This window comes from Apteryx mantelli, chromosome 5 (genome assembly GCF_036417845.1).
Source record: "Apteryx mantelli isolate bAptMan1 chromosome 5, bAptMan1.hap1, whole genome shotgun sequence".
Classification (NCBI taxonomy): Eukaryota; Metazoa; Chordata; class Aves; order Apterygiformes; family Apterygidae; genus Apteryx; species Apteryx mantelli.
The window spans coordinates 51031877-51056732 of NC_089982.1; the positions used below are offsets into that span (position 1 = coordinate 51031877).

Sequence of the window (24856 nt, forward strand, 5' to 3'; positions counted from 1 at the left end):
TCATCTCAGAACTGGAATGCTTGACTGATTTCATGCAAGTTATTTGAATGGGATCTAACTAACAGATATGCCTAGTACAGAGGCAAGTGCTCGAAACAGTTGTAGGTTTTACCAAAGTGTTTTTGAGGGGTGAAGCAGTAAAATTGTATTAATGCCAAGAACAAGCTTAGGTTACTGGAATTTTTTGTGTGTGTGTGTACACATTTCAGCTATTGCAGCATGTCAAGGAGTTGCAAGAAGCTAATCCATTTTACAGCAAGTCCTTGGAATTGGTTTGGAATAGCAGCATCCAAACAAGCCAGGTTTTTCCATAGAATAGTCCTGTACTATCTAATCTATCAATGCCTGTTTGTGTCATTTAGCACAAATGAGGTAACTACTTCTGTTCAAGACATGGGCTTGCTTCTTGTTGGTAATGGCTGCCTCAGATTAGCAGTACTGTCAAAATGTATGGTTGTCTCCACCATGCCCCAGAGGCAAGGGAGCTAATTTCTGTTTTCCTGAGAAAAGCATTTTCCTGAGAAGGCAAGCAATGCTTAAGTTACCAGCATGTATATTCTGAGCAGCAAGAAGTATAAGCTAAAATTCTCAAACCTGCCATATAATTAAGCAACCTAAACCCTCAGTAAGTACACAACAGTGACCATGAGATCGTGGAGTTCAGTATCCTGCGAGGAGGCAGCAGGGCACCAAGTAGGATCACAACCCTGGACTTCAGGAGAGCAAACTTTGGCCTCTTCAGGGACCTACTTGGAGGAATCCCATGGGTTAGGGCCCTAGAAGGAAGGGGTGTTCAAGAGAGCTGGTTAATATTCAAACATCACTTCCTCCAGGCTCAAGAGCAGTGCATCCCTATGAGTAGGAAGTCAAGCAAAGGAGGCAGGAGACCTGCATGGATGAGCAAGGAGCTCCTGGCAAAACTCAACCAGAAGGAGGAAGTCTACAGAAAGTGGAAAGGGGGACAGGCCACTTGGGAGGAATATAGGAACGTTGTCAGAGTATGCAGGGATGCGACGAGGAAGGCTAAGGCCCGTGTGGAATTAAATCTGGCGAGAGATGTCAAGGACAGCAAGAAGGGCTTCTTCAAATACATCAGTAGCAAGAGGAAGACTAGGGAAAATGTGGGCCCTTTGCTGAATGGGGTGGGTGCCCTGGTGACGAAGGATGCAGAGAAGGCAGAGTTACTGAATACCTTCTTTGCTTCAGTCTTTACTGCTCAGGCCAGCCCTCAGGAACCCCAGACCCTGGAGGCAAGAGAGAAAGTCTGGAGGAAGGAAGACTTTCCCTTGGTGGAGGAGGAGTGGGTTAGAGATCATTTAAGCAAACTTGACACCCACAAATCCATGGGCCCTGATGGGATGCACCCACGAGTGCTGAGGGAGCTGGCGGACATTATTGCCAAGCCACTCTCCATCATCTTTGAAAGGTCATGGAGGACAGGAGAGGTGCCTGAGGACTGGAAGAAAGCCAATGTCACTCCAGTCTTCAAAAAGGGCAAGAAGGAGGACCCAGGGAACTACAGGCCAGTCAGCCTCACCTGCATCCCTGCAAAGGTGATGGAGCAGCTCATCCTGGAGGCCATCTCCAAGCATGTGGAGGACAAGAAGGTGATCAGGAGTAGTCAGCATGGCTTCACCAAGGGGAAATCATGCCTAACCAATCTGATAGCCTTCTATGATGGAATGACTGCCTGGGTAGATGAGGGGAGAGCAGTGGATGTTGTCTCCCTTGACTTCAGCAAGGCTTTTGACACTGTCTCCCATAGCATCCTCATCGACAAGCTCAGGAAGTGTGGGTTAGATGAGTGGACAGTGAGGTGGATTGAGAACTGGCTGAATGGCAGAGCTCAGAGAGTTGTGATCAGCGGTGCAGAGTCTAGTTGGAGGCCTGTAGCTAGCGGTGTCCCCCAGGGGTCAGTACTGGCTCCAGTCTTGTTCAACTTCTTCATCAATGACCTGGATGAAGGGACAGAGTGCACCCTCAGCAAGTTTGCTGATGATGATACCAAACTGGGAGGAGTGGCCGATACACCAGAGGGCTGTGCTGCCATTCAGAGAGACCTGGACAGGCTGGAGATGTGGGTGGAGAGGAATCTCATGAAGTTCAACAAAGGCAAGTGCAGGGTCCTGCACCTGGGGAGGAATAACCCCATGCACCAGTACAGGTTGGGGGTTGACCTGCTGGAAAGCAGCTCTGCGGAGAAGGACCTGGGAGTGCTGGCGGACACCAAGTTAAGCATGAGGCAGCAATGTGCCCTTGTGGCCAAGAAGGCCAATGGTATCCTGGGGTGCATCAGGAAGAGTGTTGCCAGCAGGTCGAGGGAGGTGATTCTTCCCCTCTACTCAGCCCTGGGGAGGCCACATCTAGAGTACTGCGTCCAGTTCTGGGCTCCCCAGTACAAGAGGGATGTGACACTACTGGAGCAAGTCCAGCAAAGGGCTACAAAGATGATTAGGGGACTGGAGCATCTCTCTTATGAGGAAAGACTGAGAGAGCTGGGCCTGTTTAGCCTGGAGAAGAGAAGGCTGAGAGGAGATCTTATCAACGTGTACAAGTATCTGAAGGGAGGGTGTCGAGAGGATGGGGCCAGACTCTTTTCAGTGGTGCCGAGCGACAGGACGCGAGGCAACGGGCACAAACTGAAACACAGACACTTCCATCTGAACATGAGGAAAAACTTCTTCACTGTGAGGGTGACAGAGCCCTGGAACAGGTTGCCCAGAGAGGTTGTGGAGTCTCCTTCTCTGGAGATATTCAAAACGCGCCTGGATGCGATTCTGTGCAATGTGCTCTAGGTGACCCTGCTTGAGCAGGGGGGTTGGACTAGATGATCTCCAGAGGTCCCTTCCAACCTCAGCCATTCTGTGATTCTGTGATTCTGTAACAGCTAAAATTGATTACTTAAGATTAGACATGCACTTGTCTTTTTTTCAAGAATAACTTGTTAGAGACAAGACAAGCTGGAGCAGTTATCAGAAGAACATGAGGAGGTTTAAAAGTTACTTCATGAGTGGAATGGCCCTCTCCATATTTGAGTATTTTTTCTGAAGAAAAAAAGCTGAAGTTGCAAATCCAAACTCACGCCACTAGAGGGTACAGATATGCTAGCATTCATCTATATGCTATCTTTCTATATGTTCTAGTCAAGCTTGACCCAAATAGCAGTATTTTCATTTTTAAAGACAAATATATATTTGATAGCCATGCAGCTTGCAATAAGAAACCAAAAAACACCACACACACCCCCCACCACACACCCCCCCCCCACAATAGCCAAAGTTGTTCAAATATCTATCACCAACTGGAAGAGTAATCTGCAAACAGAACCACATCTGCCTGCAATTACAGACATGATTAAGGGTGCACCTGAGCTTTGCAAAATACAGCTGTAATGCCTTATTGTTAGCGTTCTTGTAACACAGTGAAATTCCCAGCAATACTACCGTATAGCGCACAATTCAGTATAGCGTAATTCTTGGCAATACAGTCTCACACTAGTTAGACTTACTAAGAATTACTCTTCATAAATCTTATCTTCCTTCCTACAGACAATGGATTCAAGTGGATTCCAAGTAGAGATTCTCACTGGTACCTCTAAAAAAATTCACCCCAAAAAAGACTAATGTCTTCAAAGCTACCAACCTAATGTTTCTTACAGAAAATGGGATTGTAATACAAACACTTTGAAGACTGTACTCCACATATTTTAATTGTGGCATCTACTTTAAAAGCAAGCCGATACTTTCGGTAGCTCTCTGAACTGACATTCAACCCAGCGTACAATCTTTATGTTCACTCAGTGATGGTTAAAAGGGGTCCTTGGGTGCTGACCTGCCAAATCAAAGCTTTCCAAAGATGGGAAGCAACAGGGAACAGCAATACACAGGACATTTTTTCTTCCCATAAGAGGTTCTGAAGACTCATCATCTGAACATTTAGAAATCTTATTCCAATCACTGGCTTCATTTGACTTTGTCAGGGGCCAAGGAAGCAAGTCAAAAGTGTGCAGATATATCTTATTGACAGAGTTCAGCAGAAGCATGTTTAGAATTCAAAATTAAAATAATTAATGAACAGGTAGATCTGCTATTCAGAACAATAGAGAAATGGAATTGCTTTCTGCTGAGCCTTTTTGGAAAACACTGCCAACTCCCATAGTCCTTTTAACATCTTTTCTGGTTAAACAATACAATAAGTACATTATCTGAAAGCAGTGTTAATAAATCTGTAGGAGAATGGAAAGTACATGATGCAAGATCCTAAGCAAGTTTATTTAGGGAGAAACTGAACCCCAAACACCATATTACACTCTTGTTACTGTTACAAAAGTACCAGTTCTGGCACATGCTTTAAGTTTACTTCAATATACATATTCTGATTTGATTACAATTTGGTACAGTTTACAATATTACATTGTCAGGGGCTGTATCTTACAAGTGCCAATGAACAGGCTGGACAGATTTTGGTCATTTCAATCTAGGTCCTCAAAGTTTGAGATGTACTAACATGTTCAGCTGCTTTTCATTTGAGTTTTACTATTAGTAAATCTTTCTATTAAAATGCATGCTCTGAAGATGCAAGAAAAAAAAGTAAGTGCTGCTTCACCTATCTTACTCTGACAAGAGAGCTGATGTTAAATCAGTGCAATATGGATCAGTTACACTAAGTAGTTCAGCGTACTCTCCTACTACAGGATGATGATTTCAGACACAGAATCCAGCAGTGATGAGCTAATTTAGCTTGAAGAGGTTAAGGGCAGGGAGCTTGGAGACTGTCAAGCATCTCCAGTCTTCAGCAAGTAAGAGTTTGTTACTGGTTCTGCAGCTAGGTACGAGCCACTGTTTTACCATCTTCCAATGCAAAAAAAAACCACAAATCCCCTTAAGGCTATACTAAGCAGTAAGGCCCTCTATGTCTGGAAAACTTTTACTATAATTTCATCCAGCCACCAGAACACACTGCTCTGCAAGTCTTTTCCACACACTGTCCTAATGGCTGCTGTCAGGATTGGGAAAGCTCACCGAAAGAAATGAGAGCTAGTCTCTTGTCCTTACACCACATGTGTTCCTTGAAAAGAGATACTTCGGAAATTATCAAGTTGCCAGAACACATTTATGTCTCCCCTTTGCGTAATTCTAAAAGTAAACCATTACTTGCTACATTTTCACTATAACACTATGAAGTGTCAATGAGCTTGCTATATACCACACTGGAAAGACATTCAAATAAGAAATAAAATAGTATTAAATAAACTTTTGAATGAAGTGCCTAGCTAATACTTTATTCTTCAATTTCAATATCATGAAATATTGCAAAGAAACTGCCTGTTTTGTAGCTATGACAGGAGTCTGGTTTGTTAAAGTTCACAGAAGTTTACCTACCATAAATTTCAGACTGCTCTACACCACATTTCTTTACATTAGTTTGCAGTTACATCTACTCTTAATGTGGCATTAAGATCATTTGGTTTTGCGCTTGACTGCATTGATTTAGGAGAACTAGATGTGGTTTGTCCACATAAGCCTCTGTGGTAATGGGAGACTTCAGCTGCAAGTACACCAGAACAAATGGACTAGAGCGATCATCAACAGTAATGCAAGATTCCTCTATTCCCTTCCCTTTCAAAGAAGCAGTTAGAAGAAGCCATGATTCAACTAATCCATGACACAGGGAAAGAAGCTGTCACCCTTACATTCCTACACTTTATAAGCATCTCCCTTGAAGATTATAGCTATTCAAACCTGTCTCCTTCCTTCAGGAAAGGAAACATGTTATGCACCCTGAAGAAATACAGAAGCACTCTTGGAGGAATCAAGTCAACAGTAAAATCTTGACTCTGTAATAAAGAAGGGAATTGATAAAACTGCTGTTCAAGAAACTCTAGCTATGTAATTGTTTGCCTATATTTGCTTCTAAGCAACAGTTTCTCCTAGTCAGACTGTTTCCTTATCTTCACTATTAAGAAACTATCACCCAACTGCAACACTGTCTCTACAAAATCACAAGACAAAAGCTAAGCTATCATATCCAGAGTTCAGGAGGTAGCTGCTTTAACTTCAGCTTAATCTACAGTTGGGATCTCTTGGCAGAACTACTATGTATTTCCATGGATCATTTCAGGACAGTTACTACCCTCTTCTTGCTTGTAACCTGATACAAAGTCTCATCTGTCAGCTATAAGCTAAATATTATAACAGAAGAGTTTTAGCCTAATCAATATACTCCAGCATACACAGTCCAAATCCTAGACCTAACTTAATAGGTCATCACCTAACCACGCGGCTGAGGAGCAAAAACTACATTGGGTCTATTCTAACATTCACAGGTTTCCCACCACTCAGATCAGAAGCTCACTTTTCTCAGAACAAAGCCTGTTTCTCCCATGCTAGTTACCACCACAATCACCTTAACTCTCAAAGTAGAAAAAGAATTCAGAAAGCCAAGAAACAAGTTCAAGCCAGATTTCAGAGAAATGCTCATCCTGAAACGTAGAGCCCATCACACCACACTGACTCTAAGTCATTGGTCGCTCTCTCTCAATGTCTAAACTTCAAAATACAGTGAATGACAGCATCAATCAAGTGACACTTACCTCTACTTCCACAGACTGCATTGCTAAATCACATGGTGGTTTTAGTGCTTTAGGTCTTGTTGCATACCAGTAGGTAGTGAGAGCTGCAAAAGCACCAAAACCCATCAGCGTATTTGTTGGAAGGGTGCGCACATACTGTCTGACATCACCAAGTTCTGGCATTCGCAGATGTCTAAACAATTCATGAGCTTGCATTGTAGTTTAATGTGGCTGTCCTGATGCTGGAGTCTGTTGACATAAGAGAAAAAAGTTACACACAAAGATCTGAAATTCCCTTTTGATTCACTGTTGTTGTGGGAAGAGTGATGTGTGCCTTGTCCTACTAGCTTCTCACTACCAGAATAGTTTTTTCTGAAACTAAGTAGGCAATTCCTTCAGCCATTCATAATACAATTAAGTAATAAGCAATTACCAGCTCTAGAAAAATGCTGGGGCTGACAGGAGGCAGTTTCTTCAGGTTTTAAATACTGCTTTAACGGACGCTGCATTTTAACAGAACTTTTGCCTTATTTTTTGAAGAACAGCATCTGACAGATGTAAAATAGTTACTTGTAGAGTAGCTGCGCTGTATGTGCCAAACAGGGAAGGAGGGGAGGGAAAGGCTATGGGAGACATGACTTTCCTTGCATTAACGTAACAGAATTGCACCATAAAAATATCCTAATTCTACAGCAGCACAGTAGTAAGTAGAGATTTTTCATCTCTTAAATCCAATAAAATAACCTCTCCGCCTTCTCTACTCTCCCTTCAGTCTTGCACAGAAAGCTTATTGCAGCAAGCTGCCTTCACAGCTGACATCTTTCCATAGCACTGCTGTATTAGCTAGCTTCCTATTTCTCCCAGCGTGATACCAACAGTTCATCTTTGGTCATAAAGCAGAATAAAGCAATATCTAAAGAGGTTTAACGCAGCAACACACAGCAATATAAACAAGCACAGGAAGCACATTTTATTTGTCATGTTCACACAGAAGAAAAAAAGCTAAGAGGAGCCTACTCCTCGCCAGTGCCTCCGTGTTAGCCAACATGGATATTCCACAGCAAGAACAGACCATGGAAAAAAGCATTGCAGTCAGCTCAGCTGGTGCTTTTCTCTATAGCCAAGGTCTCCCAGGACATTCGTCACATGTCGAATCCGGCAGCTCCTGCCCACTAGGTTAGAGGTAAGCAGCAGGCAGGCAGTCTGCCCGGGGGCCAATTGCAACCCGCCCTGCATCACCCCACCGCGCTGAAGGGCGACCGCCAGCCCTGTGCCTCACGGGAACTCGCGCCTGGCAGCCGCGCTCGCAGATGCCTGTCACCAGCTCAGCCTCCTACCACCGGAGGCAGGCTGACAATAGGCTCTGGGGGGCGGGGGGGGGGGGGGGGGGATAAAAACAGCAACGGTTATTTGTGTTAAGTTCCCTTTGCTTCAAAAGCTGCAAGTTATTTATTCCAGAAAATTTGGGTCAAACCATTTCCTACAGATAATAAAGTTAGTTAAAAAACAAACAAAAAACCCACCACACTGAAGAAGGCCAGACGTGTTTAAATAGCTAGAACACACTGTGTAACAATACACTGCCGGAAGATAGTAGGGAGGCAGGCCGGCAAAATCCAGTCAGGCAGTTACATGCATATTAGCTTTAAAACCAACTATGCCAGGTTAAGATTTCACATTTCTACAGAAAAATCTCAAGTCTACAATCTGCTGTTGAAACCTCCATTGTTGCAATCAGTTATTCAACTGGGTAACAGGAGAGTTGTCTAGTTCATAAAAAGCCTAATCAGTATTTGGACAAGGATTTGCTAAAGACTGCAAAAAAGCCATAGAAATAGTCCAAAGGGCCCATGTTTTCACAACATTAGCAGAAGGGGAAAGGACCAGGCTGGAACAAAGGTGCAGGTGGTGCGGAGGTGGAAGCCAATTCCAGCCTAGCAAGGGCCATGGACCCCTTGAAAGTCCCATAGCCTGCGGCCACCTCGGAGCCTCCCTTCCCCCCCCCTTTCACTTGCTTTTACAACATGGCCTCAGGGTACAGCACTGCATCACCTAGAGCAAAAAGCCTTTATTTCACCTGTTTGTACTGTGACACACAGCAGACTACATCTAAAATCTGCAACAAGTTGAACTGAACCAGGGGAAGGTAAAAGAAGAGCTCCTGAACATATTAGGAAGAAATCTTTTCATCTTTCCTTGGCAGGGGGGGAAAAATATTTATATAAATAACTGACTCAATAGTAGGATTACCATGCTTTTGCTTTTTTATGTATAAAATCATACTCCTATCTTTTCAGGTTTTAAAGATACATAGATGAAGGAGAATAAGAATAAAAAAGCCTTTCCAACAACATGCTTAGCTAATAAGCCAGTTTCAGGTAACCTAGTATATATCATGTTATGAAACTAGAAGGGGGGGGTATTATATCAAATGGGTAATAGCAAGCTTAGCTCTTTCCTCCTCAAGCCACACAATAACCACCTCTGACTTTTAAACAGATATTTGATTTCCTCTCTGCATTAGTCATGATGTGTCCTGCATATGTACTGTATGATTTAGGAATGCAACATAATTAGAGAATTACTATTTTGAAAGGCTGTTGTGCTACTACAACTAAGAATTTAAATAAGTTCAGTTCATTCACATAAAAGTCCTATTGTAGTCAAAGAGTTGGTATGATTTAGGACTAGGTAAAGAGGAAAAAAAACCTCACATTCCACCACTTTTCATTTTCTTGACCAGCTTTTGTAGAACAACCTATAACATAAAAATTAAGACTCCCTCAACATAAACAGAGCAGTAAAATACATTACACAGCTTTGATAAAGCCATGATATAACTGCTTAAGAATGTTTTATTACACCTTCTGCCTCATCAACACAAAAAAACAGGGTTAGAACAAAGTTTTCTGCAAGACCAAGCAATTCCTATCTTTAACACTACATACTAAGTCATATCAACTCTTATTTTCTGTACTTAAGACAAAATGAGAAGCAACAGGGAGAACAAAGTCACATTTACAAACATTCCAAACAAAAACAGCCCCTCAAAAGAGGCAGGAGGTTTCAATGCCTCTCAGCCTTCTTTGATCCATCCCCACATTTGCTTGGCCATGCTCTAATTACATCTGACCCTCCAGGGTCTTTCCCCAAGACTAAGAGGAGCAGTTAGAGTCTTTAGATCTAGATACAGAGACCCTCTCAAGAAAGCTTGGATCTGGCTTTCTGTTGCCTTCCCCAGGAGCACTGTACTCAGTCGGGGCTGCTCACCCAAGACAAGCAAAACAGCCTAGCAACACTTTATAGAATTCACTCCCCTTCATTACTTCCACCCTTCAGCACCCAGACTAACTTATAAGAGACCTTTCAGTTTATACAGTCTACTCATGCCTGGACACTCCCAAATCCCTATCTACATGCCTCCATATTTTTGAGTTTCATTAAGATCTTCCCCCACCCTTCATTTTGACCATTGGTAGACTAAAGAAAGTGATCAGTAAGCTATTAACTTTTGCTGCATATCAGCATGAACCATCCACTTGGAAAAAAGCACTTCTAACTACTTTGCCATGGGAAACCTGTCACTTAAGGAGGCTGAGTTGTTCTAGGCTAACAAGACTAATTGACTTAAGTGGTAGTAACACCATGCTTTTTGCAGACTCAAGTACTGCAATTACTTCTTATCCAGATGGGATCTACACTGCAAGTACTGTACTGAGAAACTTGGTTCTGGCACAAGACAGTATGTAGCAATTGATTTTAAGTCATGGCTGGAAACCCCAAGGAAGCAGATCCCCAACGAGCATCAAAGACTGGCCCTTCTTAAGTTGCTACATGTAGCAACAAACCTGGAACAGAATGGACAGTATTTGAGAACCTGAAAAACACACTCTCCCAACACAAACCACAACCAATTGACCTTTGTTTGTTTTTAGTTATGAAACAACACCTGATACACGAAAGAGAAGCTCTAAAGAGCAACAGGACAGAAGAACTACTTCAGAGATAATTACCTGTCCTGGCCACATCTAAGGCAACTGCAGTTCCCAATATTCGGCCTGTGAAAGTATCCCTCTGAATTCATCATATCAGTTCAGTTAGAGTCCTGCACCACTCAGACAAAGAAAGCTCTCTTTACACACACACACACACACACACACACACACACACACACACACACATCCTGCAACACCCAAGACTCATTCTTTACAGCAGAGCCAGTATCTCAAGGCAACGACCCAAGTTGGCAAAACTCAGTCATTCTTTGCTGCTCCTACTCTCAGCGTACAATGGGCTATTTACAGAGGGCAGCAGTCTCCCCATTGTCTATCCATAGGCAGACATCGTTCGAGTGTAACAGAAGAGAACAGGAGAGCAGCCATCAGCTTCTTTATTGCAAAGAAAACAACCCCCACGAACCAATGGCTTCTCTTTATCTCCACCCTTATATTTAGATGAGCAGTAGACCAGCACTGAGGTGGCTTGCAATACTGGAAAGTTCACCACATGGTATAAGAGGAGAGGATGCTTTATTTCTGTGGCCTCTTACAAGCAGAAGAAAGCCACAAGGTAAGCTATCTATCTCTTATTATGAGTAATAGGGCCCTAAAGTTCTCTAGACTTTTTGACTATGATATGCTGGAATTGGGGACCAACCACCCACATACCTTCAGGTTATCCTGGTAACCATTAGCCATTACAGTTTGTTTTTACTGTTGCAGGTTACTCTGTAGAGCTCCCAAGGACTTCTGCAGTACTGAAGTCCTTCTCCACTCATCCTTTAAAAGAGCAAGTGCAGCATCATATTCTACCTTCTTTACTGAGTACAAAAGAGGGTGCAACAAATAGCTTTGGCTATTGACAAGAGAAATCCTTTTGTCTGAATAAAACATATAATCCTAATCTGATGGTGCAATTTATGATCAGCCTAAATTTAAAACAGTCCAACCCATCCCAGATACATTACATGTTCCCACAACCCATTTTGTGCTGGCCGGGCACTCATCTGGTTGCACAGTCAGATTAGGGAGGTGATCTAGCACAGAGCAATTTGCCTGGAAGAGTTTTGATCCTAGTTCTCAGCTAGATCAACTCTCTTGTTTTGATACCCAGATAGCCATTAGCTCCCTGGAGGAAACAAGGCAGCATAGCTGGGGGAAGGATGGGATGGGCAGTTGTAATACTGCATCTTAAGCATGCAACTATAAATACACTGGATGCAAGTCCTCTGAGGATTTTCTCCCCTGTCCCTGAGTCAAGGAAGTAACTTGACTGAGGTCTTGCAACTACCTACAACACAGCCAAAACTGCAACCAGAAGAAGGGAAGCCACAACCACCCTCACGATGCTGCAAAGGAACACAGGTTAACTGAGACCTGAAGGGGATTCCCCAGTTTAAGCCTCCCATAACATCAACTCTACAACCAGATGTCTCGCACAGTGCAGCTGAAGGTTGTCACATATGACATGTGGGTCTGGCCTCAGCCAAAGGCCTTTCCTGAACAAAGGAAATATCTTTTTGTTTAGGAAGAGCTCCACTGTTGAATTGTAGTATGGTCTAATCCACTACTCTGTCCTCACCCTCCTCCAAATTAAAAACCTAAGTCTCATTTTACCTGATGTGGCCTAGACTCGCCCTCAACCATGTTTCAGAGCTATAAACCCTCCTACACAGCAGTAACTGCCAGATTCACTTTCTTGCAAAGGTGAAGAGGAAGGAACTGAAAACCTGTTATTGAGGAACACATCCCACACCTAGGCAGCAGCCAGGAGGGCCCCCCCCCCCAATCATTTGCCCACTTCCACCCTGCCACAACAGCTCCACAGTCAGGCTCTGAGCAAATACAGCCAGCATCATGCAGTAGTTCAGGTTGCCTTTGGTGGTTCAGCTCCTGCTCCTGCACTTAGGACAAGCCAGAGGACTGAAGGGAAACTGGCTGCAAGCTAGATTCAATCCCCATCAGTTGAACAATGGCAATTTACCTTAAGATGAAACTGAAGAAATTAAGACTCTTGCTGCAGCCTTTAAGAAGCACTACAACTGACACTGATGTGTCAAGGCTCTGCCCCTCTGCAAGGGAAGTCACGACCCTGTCCTCAGATGTTTGGCTGCAACCCTCTCACAATCACATGGAACACCTGCATTCTTGCCCCTTAATGATGTCCAACCAGTAATATGAGTGCATGCCAATGAGGTCACTGGAGTTTATTCAAGTTCATGAGCTGAACAACATGACAAGAGCCAGCTCAGTGTCCTTTTGTGCACTTAAGAGTCCTTTAGGTGCACTGGTAACACCACATATTACAGACAATCAATATGTCCCACTAAAACCCTTAAGACAATAATCAATTTAAGACTTTCCTTTGATCTGAGCCTATACACATCCTGGATCAGTAAATAATCTTATAATTTTTCAAAGACAGAAGAAGATGCTAAAAAAAAAAAAAAAAAATCTATTTTGAAACCTAAATTACTATTCCCATGAGAACTGCATCCCTACAGCTCTTAGTTGTCAAGTTCTCCTGTGGCACTTGGGCAATTAGGGCACTCCTGTGTTAAGATCTCTCAATCCAAATACAGTTTAGATGGCAATCAGCCTACAGGGGTAAATTGCTACAAGCCAGCAGTTTCCTGGTGGTATTAACAGCTTGAATAGATTATAATTTATTCACTCTAGTTATTCCAGGAAAATGCTACTATTCAAAAAGCCCAGTATGCACATCAAGTTAACACACGCTTCATGTGCTCACCTGAGACTGCGCAAGAATGAATTTGTTGCCTGTATTTCTGTAACCTTAAATCTTGCAGAAGGGTAACTGGGTCAGGCACATTTAAGTGACGTTGTATCACACAGGGTAGTGTTTACATTCCAAATCCTTAGAAGGAAGTAAAAAACTAAGATACACAACTTGTAACATTAGGACACCAAATAGATCAGTTAGTACTTACTAAAAGCGACTGGTTCACCAGACAGTTACCAGCACCACAAGAAACAGTAAGAGAAACCAAGCAACTCCTTGACCTCAGGTATTAAGGCATCACTCTACTTCCTTCCAAGTCAGTGATACTAAGCATTTTCTTCCAGCTTTCCTAGGAAACTAATCCCTCCTCACTAATCTATTAATGCAATTCAAATGCAGAGGCCAGGTTTTTAAAGCAAAGCAAGTGCACTATCAAACTAAAAAGCTTAAGAGTTTTAGATTTAAGAACTGTAATTCATACAAAAAGCCAGGAGTCTCTTACTGCAAACAGCTTTTTGCACAGGACAGTGTCATGCACTTCTGCTACAAGCCTTTAACAAGGGCGGTCCAACTATAAAAAGACTTTTTTCTCCAAATCTCTGCAAAACTGTAAAAGCTGTTTTCAGGCAATAATGAACAAACCATCAGTACTACCAAGAGCTTGAAATCAAAATGAGTGTTTTAATATCATATTCTGTCATTTGAAGATGAATGAACTCCCAACATAAAATGAAAGGCAGCAAGGGAGACCAGAAGCCTTTGTGTTAAAGTGTCCTAGCTTTAGATCAGATGGATCTGCAGAAATGCAAACCCCTCTATCTGTAGCCAGGTTTCATACTACAGTCTTTAAAGGTCAGTGCTGTACAGCAATGCTTCCTTTCCCAACAACACAGTCAACGCTCATGCAATACTATTTATTAGTGGACAAACTGCCTCCCCTCCTATTTGTGAGAATTTCTGTGGAGTTACCACTGGTTATATTTAACATATAAAGATATTCAATGAATTTTGACTTGTAGAGCAAGTTAGCAATACTTGGAAGTCACCTGTGATGCAAAAATTGGCTTCCTTACTCTATCAAAGTCCATGATTTAATCAGACAACATCTCTCCTTCAGTCACAAGCTTTTTCTCCCTCACTGCTGCACATCTGAGAAATTTGGTGCTATTAGCCCTTACTGAGCCTGTTTCAGTCAACTGTATTCCTGAGACTAAGGAAAAGCCCTACTGTATTCTATTGCTCATGTTAGCCCAAAAGTGCCATTCTCTTGGTGGGCAAGAGAGAGAAGAGACAGTTTACTGTTCCCCACTCACAGTCAATAGACTAAGGAGAGAGAAGTTATAACCAACCTCTTTATCTCCTCAGAAATCCAATGCAGTATTAATTTCCAGTGGACTGATTAGGTAGGAAAGTCAGCTACAGGGGCTTTACTCAAAGAAACAGGAGAGTTACTTACCCAGATAACTATTAAAAAGAATTTTCTTTCATTCCCTTTTGAATTAATAGTTTTGCTTTTCACCGATACCAACCTTGTATTTGCCCTTGAAGCTAAAGGCTGCTGGGGGGTTGCTTCTCAAGAATTGATGACCTACTTCCAACCTCACGTTGGCTGATTGGTAGTTGTTAAACAGTATCTTCCAAATTCAGAAGTTGCTTTTTACATTCAATATATTCGCTGAAGTTCTCAGAATAGGCTAAGGCCATTTGCTCAAGATCTTGAATTGAGTACACTACACAACAGCCACTTGTTATTACAAGCTTTAGGTTTTCCATTAGCCAGTCTCAGACATTTTCATATTTGAATATAAGCAAGCAAGATATCTTTGGACTTCAAAGAACCAGCCAGTAACAGTACAGCTCCATGAGGAACTTGGTGTTTAACACAGAAAGAAGTTTTCTGGACAACCAATACAGTTACTGCTGATGAAGGGAAATATATATATATATATATATATTTTTTTTTTCCTTTGAAGTCCACTTTCTTGCATCCAAAAGTTCTTGTATAATCTGAGAGTGTGTTCTAAAGGAGTGAGCACTATTCCCTGTAGAGCAATACAGATGAAAACCTGCTAATAAACACATGGAGCAGTTTTCCTATGTAGGTACAGATCTAGAGCTAGGGAGCTTCAAGTTACTTTAGACTTCACTCTTTCCTACCACAGGGTCTGATCAGTGTATCTTGAACTCTATCCCAACAGACAGATGTGCTTAGATGGATTGAAAGGTCCAAAGGTGTTTCTGCAATACCCCAGACAGCTCACAGACTTGCCCTTCAGAAATTCAGAAGGCTTTAAGTGTTGTAATTCCTGTTCAACAGGAAAAAGAAATGTATGCACCTTAGAACAAAAGCGCTGTTGAATCAGGATAAATCCCTACACTGTAGCACTGCAAGTACTATCTAACAGCCTGAAAAGCCAGAGTCACTCAACCTTCAATTTAAGAGCACTTTGCCTCACACTATGTTACAGTATGCACTCTCAACTGTATCTAAACAAACAAACCCAGATGCTTCAAGAATGCACTCTACTTGAACATAAGAGAAAAACCCTTCTTGAGATATACAAGACAGGGTCCAGCAGCTAAATATTAAGCTGAAGCTTTTAATATTCTGCACTGCATGCACTAGCCCATTCCCTGTTTCTCAGTTTAGGGAAAAGAAAATACAGACCACAAAATTATACTCTTGGAGCAAGGAGCCGGCTAGGGTAGAACACATCCCGAAGCTGAAGTTGTTTATCTCATTGCAGCCGTGCTGTACTACAGGAACACTGCAGTGCTTGAGCTGGAAACAATACTCTGCGAGGCTCGGCTGTAACAATACTTGAAGGAGGTCAGAGACAACAGCTTTTGTAAGAGATTTTTGTGCTCAGTGGAAACTAAGCTGACTTAAAATTCCTACTTCAAAGGGATACTTATCAGTGCATTTCGGGGTGGAAAAACAGAGCCACAGAAACGCAGCCGAATTAGCTTGGCGCGGAGAGCCCGACTGGGGGAGGACGGCGAGCACCGCCGAGCCGCGCCGCGCCGCAGCGGATCCCGCCTCAGGCGAGCTCCGCGGCCCCCAGCCGCCCCCCGCCGCAGCGAGAGGGGCAGCGCGGAGCGGAGCGGGCGGGAAGCGCAGCCCGGCGGGGCCCGGTCCCGCGAGCCCACCCGGCCGCGCCGCAGGTGACAGCACGCCGCGCAGGCCGCCCCGGCCCTGCGGCAACAGCCCCGGCGGAGGCCGCCCGCCCCGGCAGGCTGCGGCCGGCGCCTCCCGCACAGCCACGGGCGCCGCAGCCCTGCGCCGCCCGCGACCGCCGCAGGGGCCGGGGCCGGGGCCCTGGCCTCGCTTGGCTCGCCTGGCGGCGGCACCCCCGAACCCCGCTCACCTCCCGGCTGCGACGGCCACGACGAGCGAGGCGCTGTGCGCCGCTCTCCCGGCGCCGCCCTATTTAAGCGGCGCACGGCGGGAGCGGCGTGTGCGTGTGCCGAGCCCGCCCCGCCCCGCCCCGCCCGCCCGCCCGCCCGCCGCGGGCGCTAGGGCCCGGCGCGGCCGCGGCCGCCGCGCCGCTCGGGGAGCCGCTGGGGAAGGCCCCGGCGCCGCCCTCCTGTCACGTTTTCTCACATTCACCCCCTTTTCTCGCCGACGCCGGGGCAAGAAGTGGCAGCGCGGGCACAGACGCCAGGATCGTTTTGGTAGCCTCCGAAAACCCGCAACTCCGCCGCGCAGCGCGGTTACGGCGCTTCTCAAGCTGCCACCCCACCCAGGGCAAAAGCCGGGGCGCCAGCAGCGCTACCGCGAGCCGTGCCAGGACGTGCCTCCTGTGCCAGCTCAGCGCACCGGCACCCGCACCGGCACCGGCACCGGCACCGCGCACAGCCCGTGCGGGAAAGCATCAAGCATAACCACGTGCTACTCCAACACTTCCCAGGGAGGCCTCAGAGCCGCCGAGAGCACTGGGCGCAAATTTCGCGGATACTGTTTAAGAGACTGACGGAGAGGAACCCAGAAGGATAAAAACACTTCACCTCCCTTCAGAGGTTTAAAAGCTGTCACTTGAGAGCCTGCATGGATCCTTCTGAATAAACGCCATCCTCACCAGTTGCCTTGTACTTCTAATACTTGTTTGCTCGTAAGCCTTTGAAATACTGAAGGATGCAGAAAATCATTATATGTAGCATTTAGTTTTGTCTATTACCTCCAATGCCAGGTAGCATCATAGCTAAGGAAGGGCACTTCTGTCCTGGACTGCCGGTCTATGGGAGAAGCAGCCTTGCCAGTCACACGCTGTGCTGCAGTGATTGGTACAAAACCCTGCTGAGGTTGATGGATGCACTGTGTGTGTGCACACATAAATCACAGAAAGCAGAAACAAATAATACGAAGAGCGTGCTCACTAGAGGGTGCATCTCCTCATACCTCATGGGTCTGAGATGACAGCTTGTAAGGGAAGTTTTTCTTACGGCTTTGCAAAAGGCATCTGCATCTGGTATAAATATGATAAAAAGATCTATGCTTCAATTTGAAAGCATTTGAAGAGGGTGATAAACCTTTAATCCACTGGAACAAGAATCATCTCTCAATCACCATTAAATTTTGTTTGTGAGGGAATCACAGATTTGCAGGGCATTCTGATAAAAGAGAGGAACTTGGGCTTACTTCAATGATCTCTGCCCTCAGATAGTTATCTTAGTTTGTTCTGTTTTGGCCATATACTTCATTAGCCCATTCAATTTGTAAATCATCAACCCAAATCTCAAAGTTCCACATATTGTACACTTTGCATTGCACAGTTTTGAGTCTCCTGTGTTTCATGGATATTATTTGGGTTATTTGAAGTGGGGGGCAGTTTAAGACCATACACTTTCATTTACACACACACACACACACACACGCACATATATATATTTTTTAATTAAATTGTCAGAGGGACTTCTGTTTCACAGACACCACCATTGTATCCTCATGCTTCAGATTATACTGGAGTACGCCAGTTTCAGGACTTCCAACCAAACAGAGTTTTTAACAAAGGAAACAGGGAACTACTCATGTTTTAGTAAACGGGAAGAGCACGGCTGCTTTTGAAGTGAAATCTCCTGATAGTTCCCACTGAACTGCACCCAGGTTCACATTGTGGAGGGTCTCAGAAATGCAAAATAGATTCCTTTCTCAGAAAAGGAAATGGAAGCGTGTAACCCAGGAGTGTATCTAACACACTGCAGCTGCTAATGGACACAGTGTCCACAGCACAGCTAGAGCTTGTCTGCATTAAGGCCTGGAAGCACAGATAACATGGACATCAGCTACTCTGCAACAGTTTCACTTTGCCAATTTGTTCCTACTGCACCACACTTCATGGTGATGTAGATATAGCCAGAATTTGTCAAGTGATTTCTGCATTCATCCATGGTTTTGGATGAAGGCATCAAGTGATGTAGAAATACACCATCTCAGGCACCATTGACTTAATTCCTTTTCTGAGCACATCTAGCTTCCATCTGCCAACCACCAAAACTCATTATGTGTTTGTTTACTCTGCTAAATAATCCTTCATTATCATGACTCTTCTCCACATCTGGGTTTCCAAAGGCCACAAATCACATTTTTAGTCCCTTCCCAGAGAAACTTCAGTGGAATGACTTTCTCTGGTCTCCTACCAGAAGGAGGGTTTCTAAAAAGTGTGTGTGTCTCACTTGGATGCACCCTTTTGTGAATCCTGTCACCAACATGAAAGTGCAAACCTCTCAGCTAAGTAATATTTGAATATGCATCTCACCGATGCCAGGTATCATCTCTCTATTCCTACTTGGCATTTACCTGATTATACATCCAGGGACCACATGACTCTGAAATTGGCTTTATCCAGCAGATTGGAAGAGACAGGGGACCTAGGCTTAACCAAATTACTTAGAAAAACATATAGAACATAGGGAAGAAGGAGCTGTAAATGGAGCACACAAAACCCGTAATGACAATGCTATACTATCTTGCAGAGGGCAGTTAAGAAAACTGGCTCCTGTGGATCAGGGTGGGCTGGGACCCTTTAGCAACTACATATGCGTATTTAATTATACTGGAGACATATCACCAATTCTTTTTAGCTGCACACAGGGCATATACACTCTAAACCTATTTCACTACAGAAAGCTGCTCTCATTAAGTACATTGAATAAGTAAAATAAGTAAGTAAGTAAGGAGATCCAAAAGCAGATTCTGGCTTCCTGATGCTGCGCTGCATGTGCAATGTCAGAATCACAGAATCGTTGACACTGGAAGGGACCCGTGGAGATCATCTAGTCCAACCCCCCTGGGCAGAGCAGGGTCACCAAGAGCACGGTGCCTCAGGACCATGTCCAGTTGGGTTTTGAGTATCTCCAAGGATGCAGACTCCACAACCTCTTTTGGCAACCTGTTCCAGTGTTCAACCACTTGCACAGTAAAAAAGGTTTTTCTTATATTCAGATGGAATTTCCTGTGTTTCAGTTTGTGCCCATTGCCTCTTGTCCTGTCGCTGGGCACCACTAAGAGCCCAGCTCCATCTTTTTTACTCACTCTCCCCATCAGGTATTTATACACATCAATAAAATCCCTCCGAGCCTTTTCTTCTCCAAGCTAAACAGTCCCAGCTCTCTCAGCTTCTCTTCTTTAGGGCGGATGCTCCAGTCCCTTAATCATCTTTGTGGCTCTTTGCTGACCTTGCTCCAGTATATCCACATCTCTCTTGTACTGGGGAGCCCAGCACGGGACCCAGCACTCCAGGTGTGGCTTCAGCAAGGCTGAGTAGAGGGAAAGGATCATCTCCCTCGACTCAACTTGCTGGTAACACTCTCTCTAGTGCAGCCCAGAATACCATTGGCCTTCTTTGCCCCAAGGGCACATTGCTAGCTCATGGTCAACTTGTCCACCAGGACCCCCAGCTCCTTCTTTGCAGAGCTGCTTTCCAGCAGATCAGCTCCCGGCATGTACTGGTGCCTGGGGTTACTCCTCCCCAGGTGCAGGACTTGCCACTTCCCTGTATTGAACTTCATGAGGATCCTCTCTGCCCATTTCTCCAGCCTGTTGAGGTCCCTCTGAATGGCAGCGCAACCATCTGGTCTATCAGCCACTCCTCCCATCTGAAAATTTGCTGATGGTGCATCCTGTCCCTTCATCCAGGAAAGGAGATGCTAAACAGTACTGGCCCCAGTATCGATCCCTGGGGTATATCACTAGTGACCAGCCTCCAGCTGAACTTTGTGCTGCTGATCACAACTCTGAGCCTGGCAATTCAGCCAGTTTTCAATCCCCCTCACTGACCGCTTATCTAGCCTGCACTTCATCAACTTGTCTATGAGGATGTTATGGGAGACAGTCTCAAAAGCCTTGTTAAAGTCAAGATAAGCAATATCCACTGCTGTCCCCTCATCCACCAAGCCAGTCATCTCATAACAGAAGGCTACCAGGTTGGTCAGACATGATTTCCCCTTCATCAGGTTCCCTGACCCATTCAGCAGTGAGCCCACATTTTCCCTTGTCTTCCTTTTGCTGCTGATGTATTTGTAGAAACCTTTCGTGTTGCCCTTCATGTCCCTTGCCAGATCCAACTCTAAATGGGCATTGGCTTTCTTAACCCCAACCCTGCACACTCAGACAGTGTCTCTATACTTCTCTCTGGTCACTTGTCCCTACTTCCACCTCTTGCACACTTCCTTTCTATGCTTGAGTTTAGTCAGAAGCTTCTTGTTCATCCATGCAGGCCTCTTGATGCCCTTGTATCATTTCCTGCATGTGGGGATAAGCCATTCTTGAGCTTGGAGGAGGTGATCCTTGAAAGTGAACCAGCTCTTCTGGGCCCTTCTTTTCTCTAGGGCCATTATGTTAACAGGAAGATTATCCTGTTAATAGGAAGATTATCCAAAAGAGATGATTTCCACTTCAGGAGTGTGTAGATAATTTAGAATTTTTGATACTAGTATTTGCTTTTCCCAGTAATATTGTTATTGAATTAGCGTTCTTATATATGTACATTAGCTATCATTGCTGAAGGAAATTAAGTACCCACCAGACAATCACTCAGCTTTACTCTTCTCACTTTGATTTATGAGGCATGCACATCACTGTACTGAATCAAGTCTCTCCTCTTTGAGAGCCATCCCAAGTGCATAATTTTTATACAAAACAAACTCTCTAGCCTTCTGCTGTACTGTAACTGCATCTGCTTACACTTGCTTAGAATCTCAAGAGAAGAAAAAACAAAGAAATGTTTTGTAAAGAAGCACTTTAAAATGTCTAGTGTATATTGTAATTAAAAAATACAAACTACTGGATTCCTGGAGCAGACATAGTTACTTACGTCTTTTCAACCCTCCCTCTAGTGAAAAATTGAATGGAATAATTTCTATTTTGCATTTGTAGATGTTTTTTACTCTCAACAAAGGGATAAGTCCTGATAGCAATAGCCAGGGAGCAGCAAGAGGGAGGCTGTTCCATACAGGAGAACAAGCAAGGAGCCATGGGTGACTCCAGCAGAGGCAATGCCCTCCCTGCCAGGGCGCAGACCCACAGCACTGAGGCAGGGAGGGCAGACGACAGCCCAGACAAGACTGCCAGGCAGCCTGGACAGGGCAAGGTGATGGTCAGGGCCAGGGTCCATCCAGAGGGCCCAACAGGGAATGACAGGAGATGGCACCAGAAACAGGACTGGAGGCAAGGCGGGGATGCAGGTCCAGGGCTCATCCAGAAGACAGGGCTGGAGACAAGCTGCCTACAACATAGCTCCAGGCTCCACACAGGAAAACCAGTCAGGAAGGCGGGGCAGCAGGGGACAGGACTGGACGCAGTGGCACCTGTGACAGCTCTGGCCAGGTCTGGGTGCCCAGGCCAGAGCCTGAATGGAGCACCCAGGTCACTGGGCAGAGGGTGCACGGGTGGGGATCCCCAGTGCAGCTGGTCAGGGCCATTAAAGCCTTTTGGTGACCTCTTGGCCCTGACAGCAATACCAATGGGCCTCCACTCTTACAGAAATATGAGACATGTTTCTGGTTGCATGTCAATTGGGTATTCTTGACATACATTGAAAAAACAGGGAACTGGGAACTAAGTTTCTCTGAGATTACATGACAGCTAGAGTTGGAAAAAAAGGTACTGTGTGAAGAAGAGTCTAGAATAAGATATAGTAGGCTTGTAACAGATGAACTCGTTTGTTTAGTACAACTTAATCTGTTTTTATGCCATTTTTTCCAGTTCTATGTCATTATATAGGTACCTTTTTATCTCAAGAAGTAACACATTATATCATGCACAAAAGCAAACATTCCAAAGGTAAGAGCCACAAAAGAGCCAAAGGTAAGAGAGACAAATTTATTTAGCCAGTACTCAAACAGATTGATGTCGCAAATGAGCTGTACTGGTAGAGTTCTGGATAAAGGTTCACAAAGAACCAGTCTAACCTATGCTTTGGTCACATTCATTATAATAGTTCTTCAACTCAGGAAGAGAGAAGTAAGGAAGCCATGAATTTAATGAGTTCCATGAAATGCAGGTCTTCTGAACAATGATACACCTAAACAGGAAGAAAAGATTTGTAGGAAATCCTCTGTATATAAAAACAGAAAAACAAACCCTTAGCAAAACTTCTACTGCAAAACAGAAAAGAAAAATTATCTATATACATATATGCACGTGCATATGTGTGTGTGTGTGTGTGTGTATACATGAGAGTTTTGGGGGGAAAATTTTTTCAAAAAATGGAAACAAAACTAGAAAGCCAACCTAAAAATAGCAGACGTATATATAAAACATACTATTACTTTGTTGGGTTTCGAGGATTTTTTTTCTTGTTTTGTTGTATGAACGGGCAAAAACCCCTTCTAGTTCACACTCAGAACATTAGAATTACCATTTCCACAGCACTAGAGTGTCAATTTGAATTACAGAAAATATGGAGATAGAGGAATCTTATTAAAATAGTATTCAGTCCAAATAAAAAGAAGAGAACACAGACATAACTGATTCAGCTCGCTTATGTCAGGCTGACAGAATGTTATTTCCTCAAATGACAAGGTACCTATATAATGACATAGGACTGGAAAAAACAGCATAAAAACAACAGCCAGATTAAATCGTACTAACTAAAGCCAGTTCATTTGCCAGAAGTCCTGTTTCCTACTCTGAACTTTTGTTTACATGGTGAATTTTCCCCCCTTCCTTCTCCATGCTGTACATAAAGAAATTTGAATATTCAGCAACATGAAACAAATAGATCATTGGGGAAATAAGTTTGCTACTTGCTTCATATGAACAATCAGCATGAAGCTTTTCAAATTTGACAGTCATTTATACAAAACCACAAACATAAGGATGTTTTGCTGTTTGTTTTTGTCAATGTAGTACAAACAAGTCGAGTATGCTCATTTGTTGACTTTTCCCAGTCACTGTTCCTCAGTGCACTTTTCTGAGGGCCAGTTATTGGCATCACACAAAAGAGATAAAAGATTACATTCTTTACTGCTAAAATGAACAGACGCTACAAAGTATAAAGCTACATCATAGAAATAGGTAAATTGATGATGTTCAGCATGCTTAACTGAACATTCAGTAAAATATTACACAGAGACAACCAGAGCGAGGAGGTTCAGAAGTTAAATATTTATTATGTTTAAACTCTGAGTAATGAAGTATCTGTGGCAAGAAATAAAATACCCTATCTTCAGTTGGAATGTATCCTGAGTATAACGTTTTCTGGCTGGCAAAAGGAGTAAGCTGTTTTACTTGGTACAGCTTATAGCTCACCACAATATGTTTAATACAGAAACTAACAGCAATGCCCAAAATAATGCAAGACTACAGTATATTGGGAGTACTTGCTAGAAATGACCTCCAAATGCACAGCATGTTTTCACATTCTTCACATATCTAAAACTCCACCCAACAATGAGTATTGGTGCACTAGTACAAGTTCAGGCCCAGGAGCCAGCCTCATGTCATGGTAAGAAATATCTGCTTTTAAAGGATTTCTAAAGCTAAGTGTTCTCACTTCCCCAAACCTGCCAGCCAAATAGTGCATTCCACCAACTGTAAGGATTCATTTAGACTCCTTCAATTCAATGTTAGTGCCTACAGGGGCCAAAAAGCAAACTGAGAAAGAACTAATGAGAATCAAGCTCATTCTAAAAGATGAAGAGCTTGTATAGTGATCTTAATGCTTTTAATTTTATATTAGTGCCTGACATTAAAAGAAGTTTCAGCAAACCTCCATTCTTAGAAAACATTCGTGCATACTTGAACACATGTATAAATTCTGTCATTACCATTTTCAAGTAGCATACATGTCACAATAATTAAATGATGCATGCAAACAAAACTAAGGTTTTGAAAGTATGGCCTTATATCCCATCTGTACACATCCATAAGCCAAATGAGGGGAGCCTGCAAATGCCAGTGTGAGATGCCGGGACAGCAGGCCTTGCAGATGAGTGGCTGCATTGCTTCACCACAGAGACAAGACTCACAGAAGCCACCTGCGTAAGCCAGCAAGTGTAAAAAGACACTGAATTTTATCATTTTGTCCCATTTGCTACAAGAAT

At 43.8% G+C, this 24856-nt stretch overlaps 1 protein-coding gene across 2 annotated transcripts in view; it reads right to left on the reverse strand.

Annotated features, from left to right (window-relative positions):
* Positions 1 to 16710, reverse strand: part of ACSL1 (acyl-CoA synthetase long chain family member 1) — a 46209-nt gene extending 29499 nt beyond the window's left edge. For both annotated transcript variants that reach the window (XM_067297975.1, XM_067297974.1), the window contains exons 1-2: positions 16681 to 16710; positions 6593 to 6820 (exon numbers count right to left, since the gene is read on the reverse strand). In XM_067297975.1, the coding sequence (XP_067154076.1) occupies positions 6593 to 6787 (195 nt within the window). In that variant the 5' untranslated portion in view covers positions 6788 to 6820; positions 16681 to 16710. The remainder of the gene's footprint in view (positions 1 to 6592; positions 6821 to 16680) is intronic.
* Positions 16711 to 24856: the final 8146 nt, after the last annotated feature.